The following is a 22,172-nucleotide window of genomic DNA, read 5'->3' as shown; positions in this document are numbered from 1 at the left end:
GCAGAATTCAAGGTCACAATCAGGTAATTGTAAACAATATGAAGCGGTAGTCCCTGTGTAGTCTACACATACAGTGGTGAGGTAATGGTAAATCAAATAAAATGGAAGTCTGGTGATCATGAGAAACTGTATTTGTTGAGAAACCATGGAGTTATGAATGAACCCATTATTAGGGCAAAAAAACCCAATTTTTTTTCAAACGTCATATCATTTGCTTTACATCATCTCCTCTCTTTTCCAAAACATGCTGGAGTAAAAAAAAAGGACAAAAACAAAGAAGCCACGTTATGTATTTCTTAACGTTCCCTGTGAAGGCTAGAGTCATTAATACCAGTAGCTTTTCAAAAATACTGCACATAAATATATAAAAAAGTACAAACATACTGTTTGTACTTTTGGCAAAACTTTGAATCTCTAAGTAAGAGACTTCATTATCTGAATAAAAGCCATGAAACAAATGTTTTTCTGATTAATCGGTTAATCAACTGAACACTGTTTCATTGCTGCTTCTGTCAACTAGAAGAACCTGGTGCAGCTTTTCTATTTCAAATACAAATGTTATAGTGCTCATTAGGTCTATATTCCCAAATCATTTCTTAATGATATGCAAGAAATGACTGCTTTTCAATGAGAGTGCCTGGCAGAAAGGCTTTATTAAATCTAGGTACTGCAGGAACTCAATTCCACCCCAATCAGTGTCTGTTATTGATCAATTTGGGGAGAACAAATTAAAAAGTTACAACAATCTCAATTCAAGAGGCTTGAATGCATTATGGCAAGCTAATATATGCATGATTTTTAATGAGAGTAATATACAATACTTTCCTGTGCATGAAGTAAAAATAAAATAATAATTAAAAAAAATAGTGGATTTCAATGATGACAGAATTTAAACAATTACAGAGTTAAGGGACCACTTCAGCCAGAGGCACAGTAGTCATCTTGATGTGGGGGCATCTGTCACACAGACTTCTCTGTTGGACAAATGCACACTTTCTCACAGTACACAGATAACCTGATGCACTACTAAATCTTTTTTTTTTTTTTTAATGAATTCTTTGCATTTGAAGATGCCTGCAGATCTACACCCAAGCAATACAGCCCAGCTTTGACCACATCATACATGAGCCACCTATGGACTCTTCTATTAGAAGCACAGTTCTCGGCTCTAGTTTTCTACTAATGGGGTTATGCTTTAAACCAGGACACATAAACAAAAACAAACATCTTCAATTCTTAGTTTGCTGAAAAGAGTCACAGCTTGGCAACAGATTTTGGTGCTTTATGCTTAGATTGGGCGGCTGTGGCTCAGATGGTAAAGCGTGTTGTCTACCAATTGGAAAGTCAGTGGATTGATCCCTCCTACTGACCATGTGTCAAAGTATCCTCGGGCAAGATAGTGAACCCCAAGTTGCCCTTGATGCATCCATCAGAGTGTGAATGTGTGTGTGCTTAGGTATAGATAAAAGCACTGTGTGTATGTGACTGCGTGAATGAGACTTGTGGTAGAAAGTGCTTTGAGTGCTCAAATTGAGGAGAAAGGTGCTATATAAGTACCAGTCCATTTACCATTTCAATTCTTAAAGACCATCACTCCAGGGACTGAAAAGTGTTTCATCCTGAAACTAGAAAGCAAAGAATACCTCAGGGTAGGCTGTGAAGGGCTTGTGACCCCATGACTTTCCTCTGAGTGTGCCCTCTGAATTCAATGAACCAGTAAAACTGTAATGTCCTGGACTAAAATCAGAGTTTGAAAGGAGTTAAAATAAAGCCACATCTTTCAAACAGGTCACATAATGAGTGTCTGTTTTTTTTTTTTTTTTTTTTAATTTAATTTGAGTCAGATTTCTTAAAGCTTTAAAGTAATCCTTTTTCTTGTCTCATGAGATTTTTTTGTGTATTTCTTCTAGAATATTTCTATCAATTGTCTTTTTGGTTGCAAATTGTAATGCAGTGATTCCCAAAGTGTGGGCCAGTACCCCCTGGTGGGCTGCGAAGATACTGTAGGTGGGCCGCAATAATAACAGAAATTCAGTTTGAAATTATTCATAAGTATGTACAATTACATAATTATATAAATGTATTTTGTTTATATAAAAATAAATTGAAATGGTAACAGGAGGTTGGTATTTTGTAAAATTACTCATTCTGACCTAAATTTCCTGCTCTTGTAATGAAGGTTGTGTCCCAGTGGCAAGTGGGCTGGTATTAGCACTTCACATATGACTGGGTAGTATTAGCAATTTATAGCCAACTGCCTGTGTTGTTTATGTTTTTTGAATAAAATTTTCAGGGAGATACATCACTCTCTAGAAGCATGATTTCCTGAGATTTTTTTATTCCTTTTTCAAGTTTTATCACGGGCCCTAGCAGCTGTGGAGAGACTTATTTTATGAAAAAATGTACCTGGAAACTGAAAAAAATGTATGGATTTAAAATTTGTTTCAACTAATGTATGCACAGTACCAATTAATGCCTCTAGTTGGTATTGAAAGGCAGGCACTGGTGAATTCCTAAGGTAAAGTTTGACCTCGAGCCACAAGAGTTATTACAGTTCATCCTGAGGGAGACATTAATGTGTACCAGTCAACAAGTGCTCCAATCCAAATGACATTATAAACTGTTGGTTCCACAATCTAAACAGTTTTTATCATGGTGGGATTTAAGAAAAACACTCAGAGGATTAATTTGTTTTGGAATACAAAACAGTGCTGAAAACTGTCTTCTTTCAAGAAATGCAGTCTTGGACACAGTCACACCCACACCCACTTCCTCCTCTTCTTCTTTCATCACAGAAGGCTTCACCTCCTCATGGTGATCGGGCAAGGTCAGCATAGCTACAAAACACTTTTCTCTCAAAGTCTCACCCTTATCCAACTGGTACAGACAGAGTTCCCCCATAGTATATTTGAAGAAGTGCTTACATCTTCCACTCAATCCATAAGACTCCACTCCTCCTGAAGAGACTTGGGCAGTGTTATCTGGGTACTGCAGAGATGACTCACATTTTCCTTTGGAGCATCAGGTAATGTTTCTCGATAGATTGTCACAAGCATCTCACAAATCAACCAGGTGAAAGTCTTTGAGTTAATGCTGAGTTTTAGGACTCCTAATTTGTCTTAGTTGTCAGTGTGTTCAGTCATTCTCTCAGACGTGGTGAGCTGAGATTTTGCTTTCTTATTAAAACCTCATTTTGGGTTGTTGAGATCATTATTTAACACTCTAGTTCAACTTGTTTATCATTACCTCACTGTCACGTTGCCTCCTGTAGACTAAACAACAGCCACTGCATCATATTGTTTACCATTATGTCATCATGACCTTGAATTCTGCCACATATTAGTTGAAAAATCAAGTTTTACCACAGTGCAGTCTGCCTCTTTGTGGGCTAACACCCCCAAACATGTAGAGGGATGAACCCAAAAGTCTTTTTTTTCTCTAAAAAAAAAAAAAAAAAGTTTTACAATGAACTCTTTAACAGGCTTCTGAGCTCATGACTGCTTTTAACAGACACATGACATCTGGTGACACATCAAATTTGTTTTGCTTGTTAATCTTCTTTCTCACATATGTCTTTGTTTCCATGTAGAGGCAGAGTTGCAATATAATTAATATAATTACACACACACACACACACACACACACACACACACACACACACACACCACACACACACACACACACACACACACACACACACACACACACACCAGAGGTTTGGGAGCTTGAGGGTCCTGGGCAGTATCTCTAGTAGCTCTAGGACTGTGCTCTTCTGGACAGAGATCTCTGGTGTCATTACTGGAGTCTGTTGGAGCCATTCTCTCAGCGTTCTGATCACTGTTACCTTCAGTTTTCACATCCTCAGTAGCTCTTCTCTCAGGCATTGAACTTCTTGGGTTCCTTCTTCTCGATGTTACTGTTGCTTGGTATTGCTACATCTATCACTACGGCTTTCTTCTTCTGCTTGTCCACCACCACTACTATGTCCGGGTGGTTAGCTGCTTAGATCACCAGTTTGTCTGTGTGTATCTGGAATTTTTCTTTTTGCTTTTTTTGCAGCCTGAATGCATCTCTGTCCATGTAGGACAGGCTGGTGTCCAGGTGGGGAACACCTGCTGGGAGCTCTACTGTCTAGAGCACGATATCCAGCCAGACGGCCAGATGCCCATAGGTGGCCACAATCATGGCTCCACTGCCTTGTTCAGTGAAACTGGGGTTGGGAAGTACATCCCCAGAGCAATCTTTGTTGATCTGGAGCCCACCGTCATAGGTAAGTAGTGCTCTGAATTTGAGCTTATGTTTTTCAGCTGCTGAACAATGGATGGCGGCATTTAACTAAAAGCACTTCCCTTAACAGATGAATTTGTTTCTTTTGATTTCCCAGACGAAGTGCGAACAGGAACATACCGTCAACTCTTCCACCCTGAACAGCTGATCTCAGGAAAGGAAGATGCCGCTAACAACTATGCCCGTGGACACTACACCATTGGCAGAGAGATCATTGACTCTGTTCTTGACAGGATCCGTAAATTGGTAAGCAGTTAATGATGTTTTAATTTAACCACTCATTTTTATGGAACGATGCTCTTGCATGTAAATGTTGAGCTCAAATTATAATCCTGCCATATCCCATAGTGCATTTCTGAACTGCACAAGATCTTGCCTTTTAAACTCTGCTCTTCAAAACAGTCTTTAAGATTACTTCTCCATATCTACAGGCTGATCAGTGCACTGGTCTTCAAGGATTCTTGGTCTTCCATGCTTTTGGTGGAGGGACTGGTTCTGGTTTCACCTCTCTCCTGATGGAGAAACTCTATGCTGACTTTGGTAAAAAGGCAAAGCTTCAATTTGGTATCTTCCCAGCCCCTCAGGTTTCCACAGCAGTGGTGGAGCCTTACAACTCCATCCTGACAACCCACACCACCTTAGAGCACTCTGACTGTGCCTTCATGGTGGACAATGAGGCCATCTATGACATCTGCCGCAGAAACCTTGATATTGAACGTCCGTCCTACACCAATCTCAACCGTCTTATTAGTCAGATTGCGTCCTCAACCACAGCCTCACTTCGCTTTGATGGAACCCTGAATGTTGACCTGACAGAGTTCCAGACCAACTTGGTGTCCTACCCTCGTATCCACTTCACTCTGGCCACCTATGCCCCGGTCATATCCGCTGAAAAAGCCTACACTGAGCAGAGGTCCGTGGCTGACATCACCAATGCCTGCTTTGAACCCTCAAACCAGATGGTGAAGTATGATCCTCGTCATGGTAAATACATGTTCTGCTGTCTACTGTATCGTGGTGATGTGGTATCCAGAGATATCAACTCTGCGATTAGAGCCATCAAAACCAAACGCACCATCCAGTTTGTGGATTGGTTGCCCACAAATTTCAAGGTGGGCATCAACTACCAACCTCCAACTGTGGTTCCTGGTGGAGACCTGGCCAAGGTGCAGAGGGCTGTGTGCATGCTAAGCAACACCACAGCCATCGCTGAGGTGTGGGCCCGACTCAATCACAAGTTTGACCTCATGTACGCCAAGAGAGCCTTTGTTCACTGGTATGTTGGGGAGGGCATGGAGGAAGGAGAGTTCTCAGAGGCCAGAGAAGATATGGCTGCTCTGGAGAAGGATTATGAAGAGATAGAGATCAGTTCATTTGATGAAGACAAGGAAGGACAGGAATATTAAAAAGGGTTAGCTCTCGTTTGTTATTTCCGGGGATTAAACAAATCTTGGTTATTAGTTATTTATTGAAGAGGCTAGAAAAAATGTTTAACATATTGAATTTTAATCCATTTCATATTTAATTTAATCCTTTTAAAATGGAAAATCTACCTGTGACTTAGGGTCTGAAGTTATCTCTGTTGTGTCATTAAAATGCTTATTTTGACAGCTTATTAGTTTGTAATTTGATAAACAGTGCAATAAAAGGATTTTGATATGTTGATGTTCAATAAATGTCTCCCACAATACAGTACAGAAGTCTTGAGTCACTCCTCATTTCTTTATATTTGGATCTAAGGAGTCAAACCTTATTTAATGTTTTAAAGTGGTCTTCAGCACAGTCCTAAGAACAGCTAACATACTGTGCAGGACTTCACACAGCGAGAGGTCCGTGCCAAGGTGAAAGTGAACCCAGACCTTATTATTATGATGATGATGATGATGATGATGATTATTATTATTATTATTATTATTAGTAGTAGTAGTAGTATTAGTAGTAGTAGTAGTAGTAGTAGTAGTAGTATATTTAAGGTGATATTTTGATTAGATTCACTCACCTAATCTTTTATACTACTATGACTAGTGGTTGGAAATCAGCCATATAGCTTCTGAAACATAAATGACTTATTTCTAAGTAATTCTAATCTTAGGTATCCCCCATCTGCCAAATCCCCTAACCGTAAAGTATCACCATATTTATGCATTTAAGCATGCATAAATATGGTGGGGTTGAATATTATGCTTAAATATTTGGGGTGGCCTGCCCCTCAGCCCACCCCCCAAAAAAGAACTAAAAGCGCTAATAATCGTTTCCATACTTGCGTCGTCAGCGAGGGCACGGTTGCTCGGCAACTATGCAGACGCTTCCGGAAGTGCGTGGCTCAGAGGAAATATGGCGCAGAGCGTACTGAATAGATCGCTGATGTTCTTTGCTTCAGCGTGCTCTTTGAGCTCATTCTTGCTGTTAGTTTTCGTCGCTTTTTCAGCATTTGAAGAAGGAAGCACTGACAGTGTATTCAGTGCAAGCCACACAGTTACTGTACCTGTCGCTGCCGCTAGGGATTTGCGGTGAGTTTGCAGAGTAACGGTGGGCTAACTATTGATGCTAACGTAAATTTGAAAGCAGTTATTCATTTAACCGTACAGACAATGTTTCTCTGTATGTCTCGACATTTTACGTTTGTGTTGATAATCTGCTGGATTTGACTGATTGTGGCAAACCCCGTGCCTGTCTACACGAAAGATGTACCTGGCATGGCTCTACTGAAATAAGTTACAATTCAGTGACTTCTTCCATATAAATACCACAAATCCGTGTAGACCTAAGCACTAACAGGACATCCACAATGTTATCGTGCAATAGCAGAGCTATACATACTGTTCCGCCTATGAGGTGGCCCATAGGGTTACAGTCATTCATTCATTCTTATTTGTGTTTACGTTGGAAGGATTCGGGGTTATTGAGGGTGAGTGCATGTGTACTATGGCTTCTGAAGCGTTTTATCAGTTAGTTGATTGAGTGAAGTATGAGTTATTTGTACCAATGGTCATTTGTTTGCTCAGATTGTGACTTCCAAAATTGTGACTTATCCAAGTGTTTCCTCACACAACCTGGTGTAACATATCCAACTAAATAGAGAACACATTGCCATAGAAGTAAAGGTTTCTAAAATGTTTAAAATAGTTTTATCTCTATTTTGGAATGTATTAGCTACATTGTGTTAAATGTGCTATATGGATAACTTGACTTGACATTATAACAGCAGTGTCCTATGCTTTTGTCTTGTCTCCTCAGGTACCTGTTGTATGATGTAAACCCTCCAGAGGGTTTCAATCTGCGAAGAGATGTCTATATACGCATGGCCTCCTTAGTCAAGACGTTGAGGAAGGACGGGGATGACTGGGTGTTGGTGCTTCCCCCATGGGGTCGCCTTTACCACTGGCAGAGCCCCAATCTCCACCAGATCCATATCCCATGGGGAGAGTTCTTCAGCCTCACTAGCCTGCAGGCCAATGTGCCTGTCATTGAGTACGAAGAATTCATTGCTGGTGAGCTTTTGGATGGGTGATGTAGACTAGATTGCATTTTCTGAAATGGTTTCCATTTGGCTGGTATACAAACTTTTTAAACTCAAAATTATTTGTTTATGGTTTGTGATCTTTTTATTAGACAGTCAAGCTTTTAAAGCAGAGAGCTGTTTAATTCTGCTCTGTTTAAATGTTTTGAAGCAAAAAACCCATTTTGTATGTTTTGTTTGTCTCCTTGGTGTAGAAATGGTGGCCCGTTTATAGACCAGGTTCTGGTACTGCAAAACTATGCCGAGGGATGGACTGATGGGAATGGGAGGAAAGGGGATGAGCGGCCATGTATTGAGAAATTGATGTACTCCAAAGATAAACATGGCTACTACAGGTGAGAAAACGATGCATGAAATCAACAACATTTTAAAATGTGCAATATATTGTATTAAAAACAGATGATGTATCACTCATAAATTTTCTAAAACACAACAAATGGAGGACATTATGTGTAACATGGCAGTCAGACAAGTAAAGTGTGATGAATATATACATTTTTAATTAATTGAAAGAAGAAAAACCACACAAACTTACTTTATAGCTACAGTATTGTGCAAAAGTCTTGAACAACCCCTCATTTCTTTATAAATTTTGCTTCTATGGTTAGACTTTCTTGGAATTGACCTTTGAAAAATTCAGCATAAAAACACACTTCTTTTAAAGGGATGAGTCAATGTTAGGTCTACACATAACAGACAACTTAGCAAAGAACCAATTTTAAATGGTGTCTTTAGGCACTTTGTTACTTGCAGTCTGTCACAAAAACATCTTCCCATTTCTTTATTTGAGTCTATGAAAAATCTAAGTGTCAGGTCTAAAAAAAACTTCTACAGCAGATAAACAGTATCTGAAGCTCATGTCCTTAAGAAATAGGAAAAACTCCAACAAAGACACAGGATCTAAGAGATGTATCTGGCCCTTCAGTTGATCCATCTACTGTTTTTCTGACGCATCACCAGAAATGTTTAAGGAAAGGAAACAGAAATAAACGGCTAAGGTTACACAAGAACCAGACTGAATACTTTTCCAGTATGGCAGTGTTCCCAAACACAATGTAGTAAAAGCGAAGTTGGATAGAAAAAAAAACACACAGTGGAACACTATCAGGCGTGGATTGGCCTCCCCCAGAGTTTGGACCTCAACATTTGTAAAGCTGTGTGGAAGAGCTTCAAATGTCCTTTAAGAAGCCTGTAGAACTATTCCTGAAGAGCTGTTCCTTTCAAAAAGGCTTGCCTAAGAGGGTTCAGGCTATGTTGAATAAAGGTGATCATATCAAATATTGACTTTCAAGATTGCTGGAATTGTACAAGCTCTGTTTTTACATTATATCCTGCATTTCCATGTGTGTTTGCACCTATTTCAATAATATTTCTCATTTTTTTAGCAAAATATAAAGACATGAGAGGTCTTTTATGTACATAGTGCTTATGTATATGTGTATAGTTTTTTTGCTATTTTAATTTATTTTATTCTATTCTATTTTAGTTTTAGTTTAGTTATTTGTCCTTACTCATCCTTTTCATTTTTTCTCTGTACTGAGCTGCTGTAAAGCGCAAATTTCCAAATCGTGGGATCATTAAAGTTTTATCTTATCTTATCTTATCTTTATGTTTTGGACAGTACTCTCGATAGCTTATACTTACAGTTCTCTAGTAACAATCTCTATCTGTACCTTCCTGCTTGCACATCTCTGACCTCTCCATGTATCATTACCTGCCTCATGTATTTTGTCTGTTTCTTAGGGGCTGGTTTTGGGGATATGAGGAGACGAGAGCTCGAAATGTAACATGTTTATCAGCTCAAGGCCATGCATCAATCATGGCCCCAGTTCTTCAGAAAAACATCACAGTGACGTAAGTCTACAGAATAATATGCTAATTAACAGTGATACCAGGATGAGATTGTCTCAACATTAAACTGACAAAACTATGTTTTTTTTTCTTTTTAATGGAGTAAATCCATGTTGCAAAGTTTGCCAGAAGGGCAAATCCTAGCTTAAAAAAAAAAAAAAAACTTGGTATTTGATCCTTTCTTTTTTGGTAAATCTCTAAAGGATGATCTGACTTCATTGTTATTCAGCTGTGGCAGTACTTCCAGCTCTCTCAGATCTTTATGAGACGTACAGTGATAATCCTGTTTGTGTGCTGTTATTTTGCAGATCAGTTATGCTTGATCGAGCAGAGACACTCCTTCATGATCACTATGCTGGGAAGGATTACTGGAACGTAAGTAATATCATACCTGTATTAGAATTTGAGTTGATGATCCATTTGTTCTTTTTTTTTTTTTTTTTTTTTGTATTTTCAGTGAAAGAAATCGATCCATTTGTTCTTATATGTTCAGGTTAGGTTATCTTATTCAAGATCACCCTTCTTAGACTTTCTCTACCGGTAGTACACTGTAGCATCACTGTATTATTACTGAAAATAAATTGCAATATGTAGTTTTTTTTTTGCATTTTTAAAAAAATGCAAGGGGGGGGGGGGGGGGGGACGGAACGTTGACGCACACTTTGCTGTCTGTAAACTGGGGTCTGTGTTTAACGTAGACACGCCGCAGCATGGTTTTTGCAAAGCACCTGCGACTCATAGGGGATGACTTCAGATCAAGATACCTGAACTCTACAGATGAAAGAGACCATACGCCATACAGCGAGGACTGGACTCGCATGAAGGTTCGACAATATGGCTTGTACTGATTCTGGGGAAATGTCCATGTTAAATATTTCCATGTGACCATTTTCTATTTTGAGCAGCATATAATAGTAGTCTGCTATTTCTTGATTCCTCCTCAGGCCAAGCCTGGCTCAGCTAAAGGTGGTCCATATCTGGGGCATCCACCTGCGCCGAAAGGACTTTATCTGGGGTCACAGAGAAGATGTGCCCAGCCTTAAGGGAGCTGTCAAAAAAATACGCAGCTTGATGAAAATACACAACTTGACAAAGGTTTGTTGCGACAGATGCAGATGATGAAGGTAATGGCATGCTAATACATTTAAAGATGCAGATACTACTTGTAATACATTAGACCTTAGTGTTTTGCATCTTATGACATTAGTGAAAGGATATAATACTTATTTTGTAACTGCAAAGCTAATATTTTGTAATAAAATATCATCTGATCATTTCTTTAACCCTTTGTTGGGCATTGAACCATATATGGTAACTTGATTTGCAATAAAAACAATCAAAAATTTTGAAAAAGTCACAAAAAAAACAGTCTTGTCCTATCCTCCAATAACACTCTAGGGTTTGAATTTCCAAGTATTTTAGTGAATTCTCTATAAATATTTAGGGAATAGTAAAACCGATTAATAGTAGTTTATTCATTAAATAATAGTTACTGTACATGATTTTATTATTCTTTGTAATCTGTGTTATTTGCAGAGTTTAAGGAGCTGAAAAAGTTGTTGCCAGACATGGTGCGGTTTGAGCCATCCACAGAAGACCTGGAACTCCTTAAAGATGGAGGAGTGGCCATAATTGACCAGTGGATATGTGCCCATGCGAGGTATACATTCAATGTTCCATAATATTGGGGATGATACTTATTAGGCAGCTTGTTAGCAATCACATAATACAAAATGACATATTTTATATTTTAATGATTTATTTGTTAATTGCAATTAATTAAATGTCTGTTTTCATGAATTAAAACATTTCTTAATAGTAAGGTCTCATCTGAATTAAATTTGAAAGCAAATTTCAGTGTCATGATAAATTAACATCGTGGCCATGCTGAACAATATAACTACCTGCTAGCATCATCATCATCATCCTGAGCCTGTGAGCAGTAGTGTCATTAGAAAGCAGTGTTAATTTACCTCTGTGTGTAAGTATTAAGTGAGAAACAATAAAAAAAAAAAAAAAAAAGGACATATATTTTGAGTTTGTGGTGTTACACGCCTTTCTAAACTATTGAGCAGCCTGAGCAGCAGGCTCATACAGCTATCTGTACTGCAAGGGTAAATGCTGTCACGCAGTGGCCAAATACTTTTATAGCATTATTTAAGTTATAATGTTTAATGTAATGCACTATTTAGCTTTCGGCTCATAGCAAAGATGTTCTCTAGATCAAAGTTTTGCTGTGTAATTTTATATAAAAAGATTTTTTTCTTTAAATAAGATACGTAGATGCGATGTGCATCAGTGCCTGTGCCATTTTCTTTCTCAGATAGTTTTAGGTTATTGTGGAAAAACCAGTTTGTTAACCTATGCCCTTTCAGCAGAAAATGACTTAGATGTGTCATGTGCTCCTACCCATGGAAAATATTTAACTTGAAAAACTAGTCCGGGTGACTCACGCTGTTTTCACTGTGTGTCGCGTAGTTTTTCATTTAATTTTAATTTAGATATTTGTGTGTGTGTCTGCAGGTTCTTTATAGGAACATCAGTTTCCACCTTCTCTTTCCGGATCCATGAAGAAAGGGAAATTCTGGGCTTTGACCCCAAAACTACATACAACCGTTTCTGTGGGGACACTGAGAAAGAATGTGAACAGCCCACACACTGGAAGATTGTTTATTGATGTGACTGTGCCAAGTGCTCTGTTAAGAGACTGTATGGAATATACATATGATATTTTAACTGTTAATTTTTTACTTTTCATGTTTCAGTGCAGGGGCCACTGAAAAGGTCTGGAGTGCCACTGAAAAGGTCAAGACACGGCTGCCAAACATGTATTAATGTCATTTTCAATAATAAAGCTGCTTATAATTGTATGTTTTTAGGTTCTACGTATTTTTCGTGGAAGCCTGTTTTTAAACAAATCAAAATCTATTTGAACAACGGTGGCAAGAGTTGCCTTGTAATGGAACAAAGAGTATTACATGGGTGTATTCTCACTTTAAATCCAATGTGATTAGAATAGTTAGGTTTGGTGCTGGAATACCTTAACCCTTAACTGGCAGCAAAAAAAATCACCTGACAAAAACTACATTACACCCTCTGGTTATTATTGGCTCTGAACAACCCATTTCATAGCCTATTAACTGGCTGCGTCTGGTCCGCCGGCCGAATGAAGTGCATTTATATGGCAGGCTAGACCCGCCCATTTTGACTGACACCTCATTCGGCCAATCATGTTAAGAAATGGGTTTCCCAGAGCCAATAATACTCAGAGGGCGTCACGTAGCTTTGTCAGGTGATTTGGTGCAGCCAGTTACATGATTGGCCGAATGACGTGTCAATAAAAATGGGAGGGTCTAGCCTGCCATATAAAAGGGACTACAAACGGCCCGTCACCGGGCCCTTGCCAGTTAAGGGGCTACAATAAGCTATTAAAAGTTTGAGAGTAAGATTGTTTGATTATGAAAGATTATTCTGTGAAGCAGAATTTAAGGAAGTATGAAAGAAAACCAAGTTAGCAGTCTATAAAAATTGTGCTTTTGTAAAGTGTCTACCACAAAGCACAAGCAATTGTAATTTTAAAATTGCAAACCTTTTATTTTTCACATTTTATATAGTATCCACTGTTTCATTATGATATTAGAAATATTAGAAAGCAGGTATTTTACATTGTAAATCACAGAAAGAGTTCACAATGCCAAATGTTTTCCCCAGCCTTTTTGAAACACAAACTGTTAAATAAAAACTTAAAATACTACACAAAAAAGGATCGACATGACACAAAGAAGCCAAACAACACTAGCCATCAATTTGGTACTGTACAAACTTTTACATAGTGCTGTCCACACCACTAGAAACACACAAAACTAAAATACAATGTTTAGTTATTTCAGAATATTATTCATTCCAACACATGAGCCGAATCATGAAACTAACTCCATTTAACAGCCTTTCATCAGCACCAATCTGAGAGCCACTGGTCTAATAATGTCTTTGTACAGTATGTGTATAATTTTAGGTTTTTTTGTTGTTTGTTTTAATAAAGCTGCTTTAGGTGATTTTACACATGACAAATAAAAAGGAGCATAAAAAATAATGTATTTCTTTTTGTTAAGGAGTGCCTCCACCAATATATAGACACTTTTATATTCACAGCTAACCAGATTAACCAATGGGTGAAGTTTAAAGGTTTTTAGTTCAGTTTTGTTTGTTTTGACATAAATGTATTTGTATTATGACTTTTTGGCTTTAGGCTGTATCTGTATTGTAAATTACCTCTATTGTATTATTTCCTGTGATTTTTGTGTTGTTGGCATGCATATACAGTACTTTGAAAAGTCTTGAGCCACCCATACTTTCTTATCATTTTGAAGCTAGTCTTGAGCAATAGTTCTCCAGTGCTTTCTGAAGATCTTTCACAATACTGTAGTGGAAACTATACAAAGAGTAAAGTTAAAACATAAGAGTGCATTATTGGTGACTGGATTCTAGTACCTACTGGCTAGCTAGCTGTGGTAAAGCACTGCACTCCATAAAAATAGCGCTGACATTTTCTTTTTTTTTTTTTTTTTACACCACATTGCTAGCAAAATAGCAAACAACATTGACTACCTTTATGATAACAATTGCCATACAATTGCCATATGTCACAACCCCATAAATTTCTGATGCCCATTGTTTTGCAGTTGCATTTTTTTTTTTAGGAATCTGGCAGTGGAAACAATGCATACAGTACTGTCTGCCTAACGATGTCGTCGTAAAAGAGAGATTGGGTGACATTGAATTTCGATGTCTAGAACTTCATACTTCTGCAATGTTTTTTTCTTCTCACATATGATATGTACAGGATGTTCATGCTCTGTATGAGTATCTATACATATTTAGACTCTGAAAAACACAACTGAAATGTGCAACAGATGTGCAAACTATATTTATTTTTATGTAATTTATTGCATTTGGATTTTTATTAATCTCTCGTAGATGTTAGATTCAACTCATTGTCACTGTGCACAACAATGAAAGGACCCCCCCCCCCACACACACCCACTGTCCCTTTGGAGACTTTCGGCTTCCCAACAACACCCTACAAACTTGAATACTCGAGTGTGTAATTTGATACGTCGTAACACCCTGTTGCCTCGAAACTCTCAGTGTGTTACATTGTAGGCTGAAATCTGAGTAACAGATTTATCTTTCTCACTTACAATCATTTTATCCAAGTCACGTTAAAGACTGTGGCTAACTGGTAATAGAAACTTCAGCAGCAAAAAAATAAAATAAAAACAAGACAAACGCAACCTTTAAATTAATATTTATCATTTATGACAAAAATAATGGCCAATTCGGTGGAGATCTACGTAGCAGCGGCGGTTGTCCTCTAAATCTATGAGCTGTGATTATCAGGTATTACCAGAGGTACAGACAAATAAGTGTTAAAATAAAGTACATATAAGTCACACCCTTTCTTATGCCAGTAGGTGTATTTCTATTATTGTTGTACACAGGCAGGTGCAGCTGGTAAACACGCCCCTTTTCCCCCAGATTTACCTTTTGACGCACCACACACAGGACAAGAGAGGCGAGCGAGGTTAAAGTTGTCTTTGTCGTTGCACTTACCGCGCGGATTATTCTTTTTCTAGTTTTGAGTTTTGATTTTCCTCCCTTTTACTGACGTGAACGACTGATGGAAGAGCATCGTGCTAGGGTCCACCTGGCACCATGCCCTCCCTGAGAAATCTGCGAGCGACAGTCGGATAACAAATAATTTGACCAGTAAAAGAAAGCGGCTGTGAGTGTCAAGTGGTTTACTTCTGTTATTAGAAATGACACAAAGCTACTCTGCGATAACATTAATATGATTTTTATTATTATAAGTTTCTGGTTATAGTCGTTATAGTTGTGACCTGTAAAAAAAAAAAAAAAGGAACGTACTTAAAGTGCTAGTAGACAATATTATAACAAGGTCTTCTTAGCGTAGCTCTTTCCCTTCTTATCCCATTTCCCCCTACTGATGAATTGCCCGTCTTATTCTTATCTTCCTAAAGATACGTTAATCTTTAGTCTTTTGATCTATTTCTCTAGGGTGTCAGAAAGAGAGAGTGTGTATCTTTGGCAATATTGTTTTTAGAAACTGCCATGCCTGTAAAGCACATTTGAATGTGAATATGAATTTGTGTGTGCTGGAAGAGAGATAAATAATGAGACCATAAAAATGCTGTTCCTGAAAATACACTGAATTTGTTTTTTTTTTTTGTTTGTTTTTGGTTTGTGTATGATTTTTTGTTTGTTTGTTTTTGGTTTGTGTATGTTTTTTTTATTTGTTTAATAACCCCTCCTGTACGACAGCTTAAGCAAGCAAATTATAGTCTGCAGGATGTATTGGGCAGACATATTTGCTTTGCCAAGACAGTCTTTAAAAAAGGCTAATCTTGCTAAACTTTGCTACTTTTATTTTAGATTCATTATTTGTTTATTATTGATATTTCTATTACATGTGAAAACATATATACTCATATACTGTCATGTGTGGCAAGTGGGTTGGGTATATATATTTAATGGACTGTCTTTTAATTTTGGGTTGTTTTTTATATTGTTCCTTATTTTAGACTCCACACTGATGGCTTTCTTCCGGCAATTCCAACTACTTCTCTGGAAGAATGGACTTGCAGTCATCAGGCATCCAGTGAGTGGCATTCAAAGCCTCAATTTTTTTTTTTTAATTGTCTAATAATGAGAAAAAAATGCATTCTCTAAATTAAGTCTTACTGAAATAAAATATTGTTATCAAAGTTTTACAATATCTTGCATTTTAGGTATGGTCCCTCACTTTGATCATCTGGCCTTTGATCATTTTTATCATCCTTGCCGTGACCCGTATCAGTTCCCTCCCATTGTGGAGAAACATGTAAGTATAGAAAAAATGCTCCAGTGCTTCTGTTCTAAATAAATTGTGTGCATAGTGAGTATACTGAACATTATGTAAGGCTGATGTTTGGTTTTTTCTAGCTTTTATTAGTCATAAAGGTTACTCTCAAAAGTATTAAACAAAAGACTTTTTTTTATCATTCATGTTTGTCATCTTAAAGGTCAGAAGGCACACATCAAGGTTAGCAAATGGAAGGGTAAACTCAAACATCAATAGTCCTTCAGATTTGAGCCTATCCCATCAGTGTTAACATGGTGTTTGTTCTCCTTTATCCTTTAAAACCTCCTAACGTCACCTTAACTCTGCATTAGATGTGAGTGAAGGTGCTGAAGGAGAGGCCTTTTATATACACTTCTGCCTTTGTTTTCCTATCTACAGTTGCTCAAAGAGGGAAGGGCAGAATTTACATGCAGTTGATAAGAAAAGGCATATTATTCTTTTCTATACCAAGCCTGGTTCTTACATAAATAGGTTGCAGCCTCACAAAACTACGTTTACTCACAGCAGCATTTAAGAAAACTTCATTCATATGTGTGGAGCATGTATTAGTATATCTAGTAAAATTTTTCAAATTTTTAAAAAGTATATGAAAAACCTTCTTGCTTGTGGTAATGGCCACCATGGCAAACAATGCTTTTACATGACCAGTTAACCCTTTTATTTTAGCCTTTATTGGTGGATTAGATTTGAAAGGTGTGGGAATTCTTTTAATAACTCACTGTGTCAAACTTCCCACAGTCAAACCAATAGGACCTCCTCTCGCCCATGAAATACTTTTTAGCGGATATTTTATACCTGCTGGAAACAGGACAAAAATTAAAACTTGTAGTATTGGTTACTGTCTTTTTTTCAGCCCTTCTTAATAAAAAAGTATGAAATGCCTATTTTTAAGAAATTTTCCTGTTGTATTAGAAACATTTGTTCAATGTTGATACAGCCAAACAGCATAAAAACACGCATATTTGCAGGGACCAAAACAGTTCTTATTTGTGGCTTAACAAAAGTTGTCCATATGTCACTTTTTTTTTCCTGTGCCATGTGACTATATATGATAAATTTATTGTTCTAGCTTTCATAAGATCTTCTAACATGTGATGGCAGTCAATCAAAAAATACCTAGAGTAATCATAGTTCTGAGTTGATCCTTATGTCTCTTCTTTGTTTCAGATATAATAGCTCAGATTGTATACTGATAAAAAGACGGTGGTCCAAACACAGTAGTGAGATAGGGGATGTTCCTCTTTAATCTGTATTTTAAGATTATTTCTCATGTTCAGATATCCAATTGTCATCAAGTCACTGACTTGAATGAGTGTAATATTCAGGTTTGTGATCTATCTGTATTTTCCAAATGCATGTATTACTTATCTTGAACAAATTTCCCAGCATCATCATAAAAGTAAAAACATCAGTCTCCTCCTAGTTATGCGGCTCCCCGGAACCTCCCAGCACAGGCTTATTTCCTTCCTCCAGACCCCTCATGTGCAACACAGATAGCAGCTGCCCATAACAAATTCTCGCCCTGGTGGAACCACAATATCAAAGTCAAGAAAATGCAAGGTACCTTATTCATCAGTACAGACTGTTCTGTATCTGTTATACAACACAAGCAGTAAATGCATATTTACTGCTGTAAGGTTTAAGTCAACAACCCTATTCACGACTGCATCTTAAACTCTGTTGACCTTGAGTTTATAAGATTCTTAAATCTCAGAGGAGGGACACACCTCAGCACTGCCGCATTACAACAGAGGATTAGTCAGTGTGTGATCAAGAAGCATAACAACAGACCTTTACCCAACAGGGGAAGAGTAATGAGCTAAACCCTTGGCTATCACATTTCATGACTGAACAGAAGAGGTCTGAGATTCTTTCTGTTCTATGGTTTTGGTGAACCCGCCTACATTTATTGTTGCTGTTGTTGCTCAGGTATTAACAAAGCCATTCTCTGGATGTTTTCTTGTACCTAAATTCCCAGAACTGGAATTATGGTAGCTGCTTGAAAAACCTGTTTGTATAACTTTTAACTTTCAAGGTACCATAAATAGGATTACTGTATGGTAAAAATCAAATGTTTTTAACAAATATGAAACTATGTTTATATATATATATATATATATATATATATATTATATATAATATATATATATATAGATATATATATATATCTATTATAGATATATATATATATATATATATATTATATATTATTATGTTTAGCACTAAAAAGGTCCTAATGTCACCTAATAGAAAGTATTTATTACCTTACCTGATCATTTTATATCTGTATAACAGGTCGCTGAAAGAGAGCTCTCCACTGGAAAGCATTAGTCAGGTGGAGGATTTGTTGAACCTTCTCCCCAGTGATGTCAACAATGATCAAGCAGAACTGTTTAAACTGTTGGACATTTTGGGTATGTTACAAGCACATGTTGCAGTTTTCCAGTAAAAATGATCGTCTCCCGTGCAGAGTAAAAGTAGGCAAAAGAACCTGTTGAAGATTTTGTGGCTTATAAAAGATAAAAGAAAGTCATACTCTGTATTTGAAAGAATATGACAGTGAAAGTGAACAGAAATACATTTTTGAATTTAGCTCTTTTAATTTAGCGGTAGGTTAAACATCATATAACTGAATAAATCATTAGCTTTCTTAAATATAAATTGATAGCAACCTCACATTATGGTTTTTAACCATTTTGGTTCAGCGTATGGTTTCGTTATCTAGTATTTATCAAACTCCTACAAGTTTCAACAGTATCTTTTTTCTTTTAAAGGTTCACCTTATAAAGGCAGTCCTAGAAATGCCACTCTCAGGACTTTATTCAACAGCACTGGTCTGGAAAATCAGGTGGGTATTGTTAAAAATAATAGAAGGATTTGTACTTCAGAAGAAGTATAATTTGTGTTAAGAGCTGATAAATCATGTCTTCTCTGAAGATGGTCTAGCTCATATTCAAACCTCAAGCTTGCATCACAACAATCACTACAAAAATGTATTGCAATTTTTTTTTTACTAAGCACACAGTGTTATATATACCAGAAACAGATACCAGGAATAGTGATGCTCCTGGTGTTTACAGGTAATTTACAGTTGGGCTTTGGCAGAAATAAAAACAATGGATGGATCTGCATGTGTGATTTAGGACACATTTTACACCGGATGCCCTTCCTGGCACAAGCCTTTCAGGGATTTGTGTCTCCCCCAGTCTCAAAATGGAGATCTTTCACATGTTAGGTGAATGTGTTAAACATTGCAAGGCAATGATAAGAACACTTATGCTGTGTCAAAAATTTCCCAAGGGTCTCTAACATAGATGGTCTTACTGAATAATTTGGGGGATATAACTTGTTGCTGTTCATTATAGTAGAAATGTGATTTGAAGGTACAACGCACTTTAAAAAAGTTTCATATGCATTCACAGATTCTAGTAATATTGTGTCAGCAATCCAGCTGTATTATTAACTTTGATAATAATAATAACACAAATTCACATGAATGACATTTTTTTTTTTTTTGCAGGACTCAGCAAACCTGTTGAAGAGGGCCATTTGCACTGTGGCTCTGCCCATGTTGAACAAAACCTCCACAGATGTTTTCACCTATGCTGTGCGCACGTTCTGCATGACAAACAGCACCGTGCTTGAAGTCTCACTGTACACACTCGACCAGGTATATTTGTGTGTTTGCACTGACTTCTATACATTTTATGAATTTATGTTTGTTAAGTTGACTTTAATCAACACACTGTGCTGGCACTGACTCCAAAGTTATTCTTTTTGTTTGTTTTATTTTTAGTATTTTTTGGCAAATGTCCAATGCTTTTGGTGACTTAGATGTCGTCTCTGGTTGTTAGTTACTGACAGAGTGGATGCTGACCCAACCAGAAAAATTGATGAAGATGGCTGGGGGGATGGTGACGTTGTTTGATCAACTCAACTGCAAATGACACCTTGCTGTGGGATAGTCTTCTAGCTCTTCCTCAACTCTTCTCTGGAGATGACCAATTGCTGAGCAGTATTGACGGCCTACTCAGGAACCTACAGGGGTAAAGTATTTTCAGTGATGGAAAAATAACAAACTAAATGAAGGCAGCTGAACTAAGGTGTGAATGTATTATGTTTTGGAAACAAAATTTTTAAAAATCTGTTTAAAGGTATTGAACAGAACTAAATTCAGCTTAGGAATACTTTAGTGCTATTGGCTTTCACTTTTTAACCATATTTTCTTGGACTTTAACATTCAGAAAAGGGAAAGTGTGTTTGTTTGTTTAATCATTAGCTCTGATCTTGTTTTAAAGATTTAACATTTCTGTCATTGTCTCTTCAGTGTTGTGAATGTCATCCAGAACATATCCCTGAGACCAATGGCTCGCTCTCCAAGGTTCATCCACTTCTTGCTGGAGGCATCACTGTCATCAACTATGTTACACACTGGCCTGGCAAAAGTAATTATGCACAACTTGTTTTACTGTTAATAGTCTATGTATTACACATGTCTGCTAATCTCTGACAATGTGATTGAATTCTTCTTAGATGTCACCATTCCCCTTGGAGACTTGGTCACAAATGACTCACTAGGTACAGTGATGAAATACCTAGTAGAAGATGTTTTGGATTACAGGATACCACTGCCACAGGTGCATATCATATTACAATATTCCAGTATACAGTTCTATGCAGCATATTCAAGAAATAGCAATTGACAGAGCTCGATTCTTTACTATGTGAAAAGTGTAACAGCAAAATAGTTATACTTTTGCTTTTCCATGCGTATTTTTTCACAATTGGACATTAAATATTTCAAATTATTGGATTAAAATAAAAACGTCATCAGTTCTTTCTTCCGGGTTGCTAAGCTGGTCCATAATCTTTGCATTGACTGCTGATGAGGTCATCTATTCATCTGCTGTACAAACACATTGTCCTAAACCTTTTGTACTTTTTGTGCCCTTACTGAACTGTAATAACTCCTATGAAGACATTTAATGTGTAAATGTCAGACCAGCAGTACCAATTTTACGAGAGACATTGACCCAAACCACTAATTTAAAATAAGAACATATTTGAAAAGGGAGAAAATCCTGATTTTTAAGCCATTTAAGAAGCTTGTAGGGCAGAGTGGTCCAATATTCTCTCACTTCCACAAAAATGTGTTGAGTACAATTGTTTGTAACAACTGTTAATATGTAACTATGAAGGATCCTGCAGTGTGTTAACTGTAGTTAAAAGTTACTGAAGCATGTGCCCATCTTCCAGGACATCTAAAGGTAGCATATTTTATTTATATAGGCTAGTCTGCCTAATTACTGGTTAAAACTACAGGCTCTTCATAACCATTATAATTGTCCTCTCTTTTTTAGGCTTTTGGCCTGATGTTGGACAAAGATGTGGTGCGTTCTTATTTGTGTGACAACAGCAGCAACATCTCCTGGTCAGCAGTAGCATGTAGCTCAGGAATTGTGGACAAGGTTCTACATGCAATCAGCCCTGAAAAAGCGGCAAAGCAGGTAGGCTAATCATATTAGCACCAACAGAGGGATTTTCATTGTTTCATATGCTCCTAATTTGTTTTCTCAACTGCCACTTAAGATT

General features: G+C 37.3%; 2 protein-coding genes and 1 pseudogene across 2 annotated transcripts; all 3 read left to right on the top strand.

The window, feature by feature from the left end:
• Window positions 1–4,053: 4,053 nt before the first annotated feature.
• Window positions 4,054–5,693, top strand: LOC115800152 (tubulin alpha chain-like; the record flags this gene model as incomplete). The annotated part of the gene is made up of 3 exons (XM_030757410.1): window positions 4,054–4,270; window positions 4,385–4,533; window positions 4,719–5,693. Coding segments are annotated over 3 exons (1,341 nt in total), but the record flags the coding sequence as incomplete, so codon positions are not given.
• A 903-nt stretch (window positions 5,694–6,596) lies between these two features.
• Window positions 6,597–12,697, top strand: pofut2 (protein O-fucosyltransferase 2). The gene is given in 11 exon segments (XM_030757411.1): window positions 6,597–6,797; window positions 7,525–7,782; window positions 8,002–8,142; window positions 9,551–9,661; window positions 9,967–10,033; window positions 10,357–10,482; window positions 10,603–10,638; window positions 10,640–10,752; window positions 10,754–10,782; window positions 11,195–11,318; window positions 12,182–12,697. Coding segments are annotated over 11 exon segments (1,335 nt in total). The 5' UTR covers window positions 6,597–6,621; the 3' UTR covers window positions 12,336–12,697.
• Window positions 12,698–16,768: 4,071 nt separating this feature from the next.
• LOC115800675 (uncharacterized) lies at window positions 16,769–22,096 on the top strand (annotated as a pseudogene).
• The last annotated feature ends 76 nt before the right edge of the window (window positions 22,097–22,172 follow it).

Source organism: Archocentrus centrarchus, chromosome 21 (assembly GCF_007364275.1).
Source record: "Archocentrus centrarchus isolate MPI-CPG fArcCen1 chromosome 21, fArcCen1, whole genome shotgun sequence".
In the NCBI taxonomy this organism is placed as follows: domain Eukaryota; kingdom Metazoa; phylum Chordata; class Actinopteri; order Cichliformes; family Cichlidae; genus Archocentrus; species Archocentrus centrarchus.
This window is presented reverse-complemented; position numbering and strand designations above follow the sequence as displayed.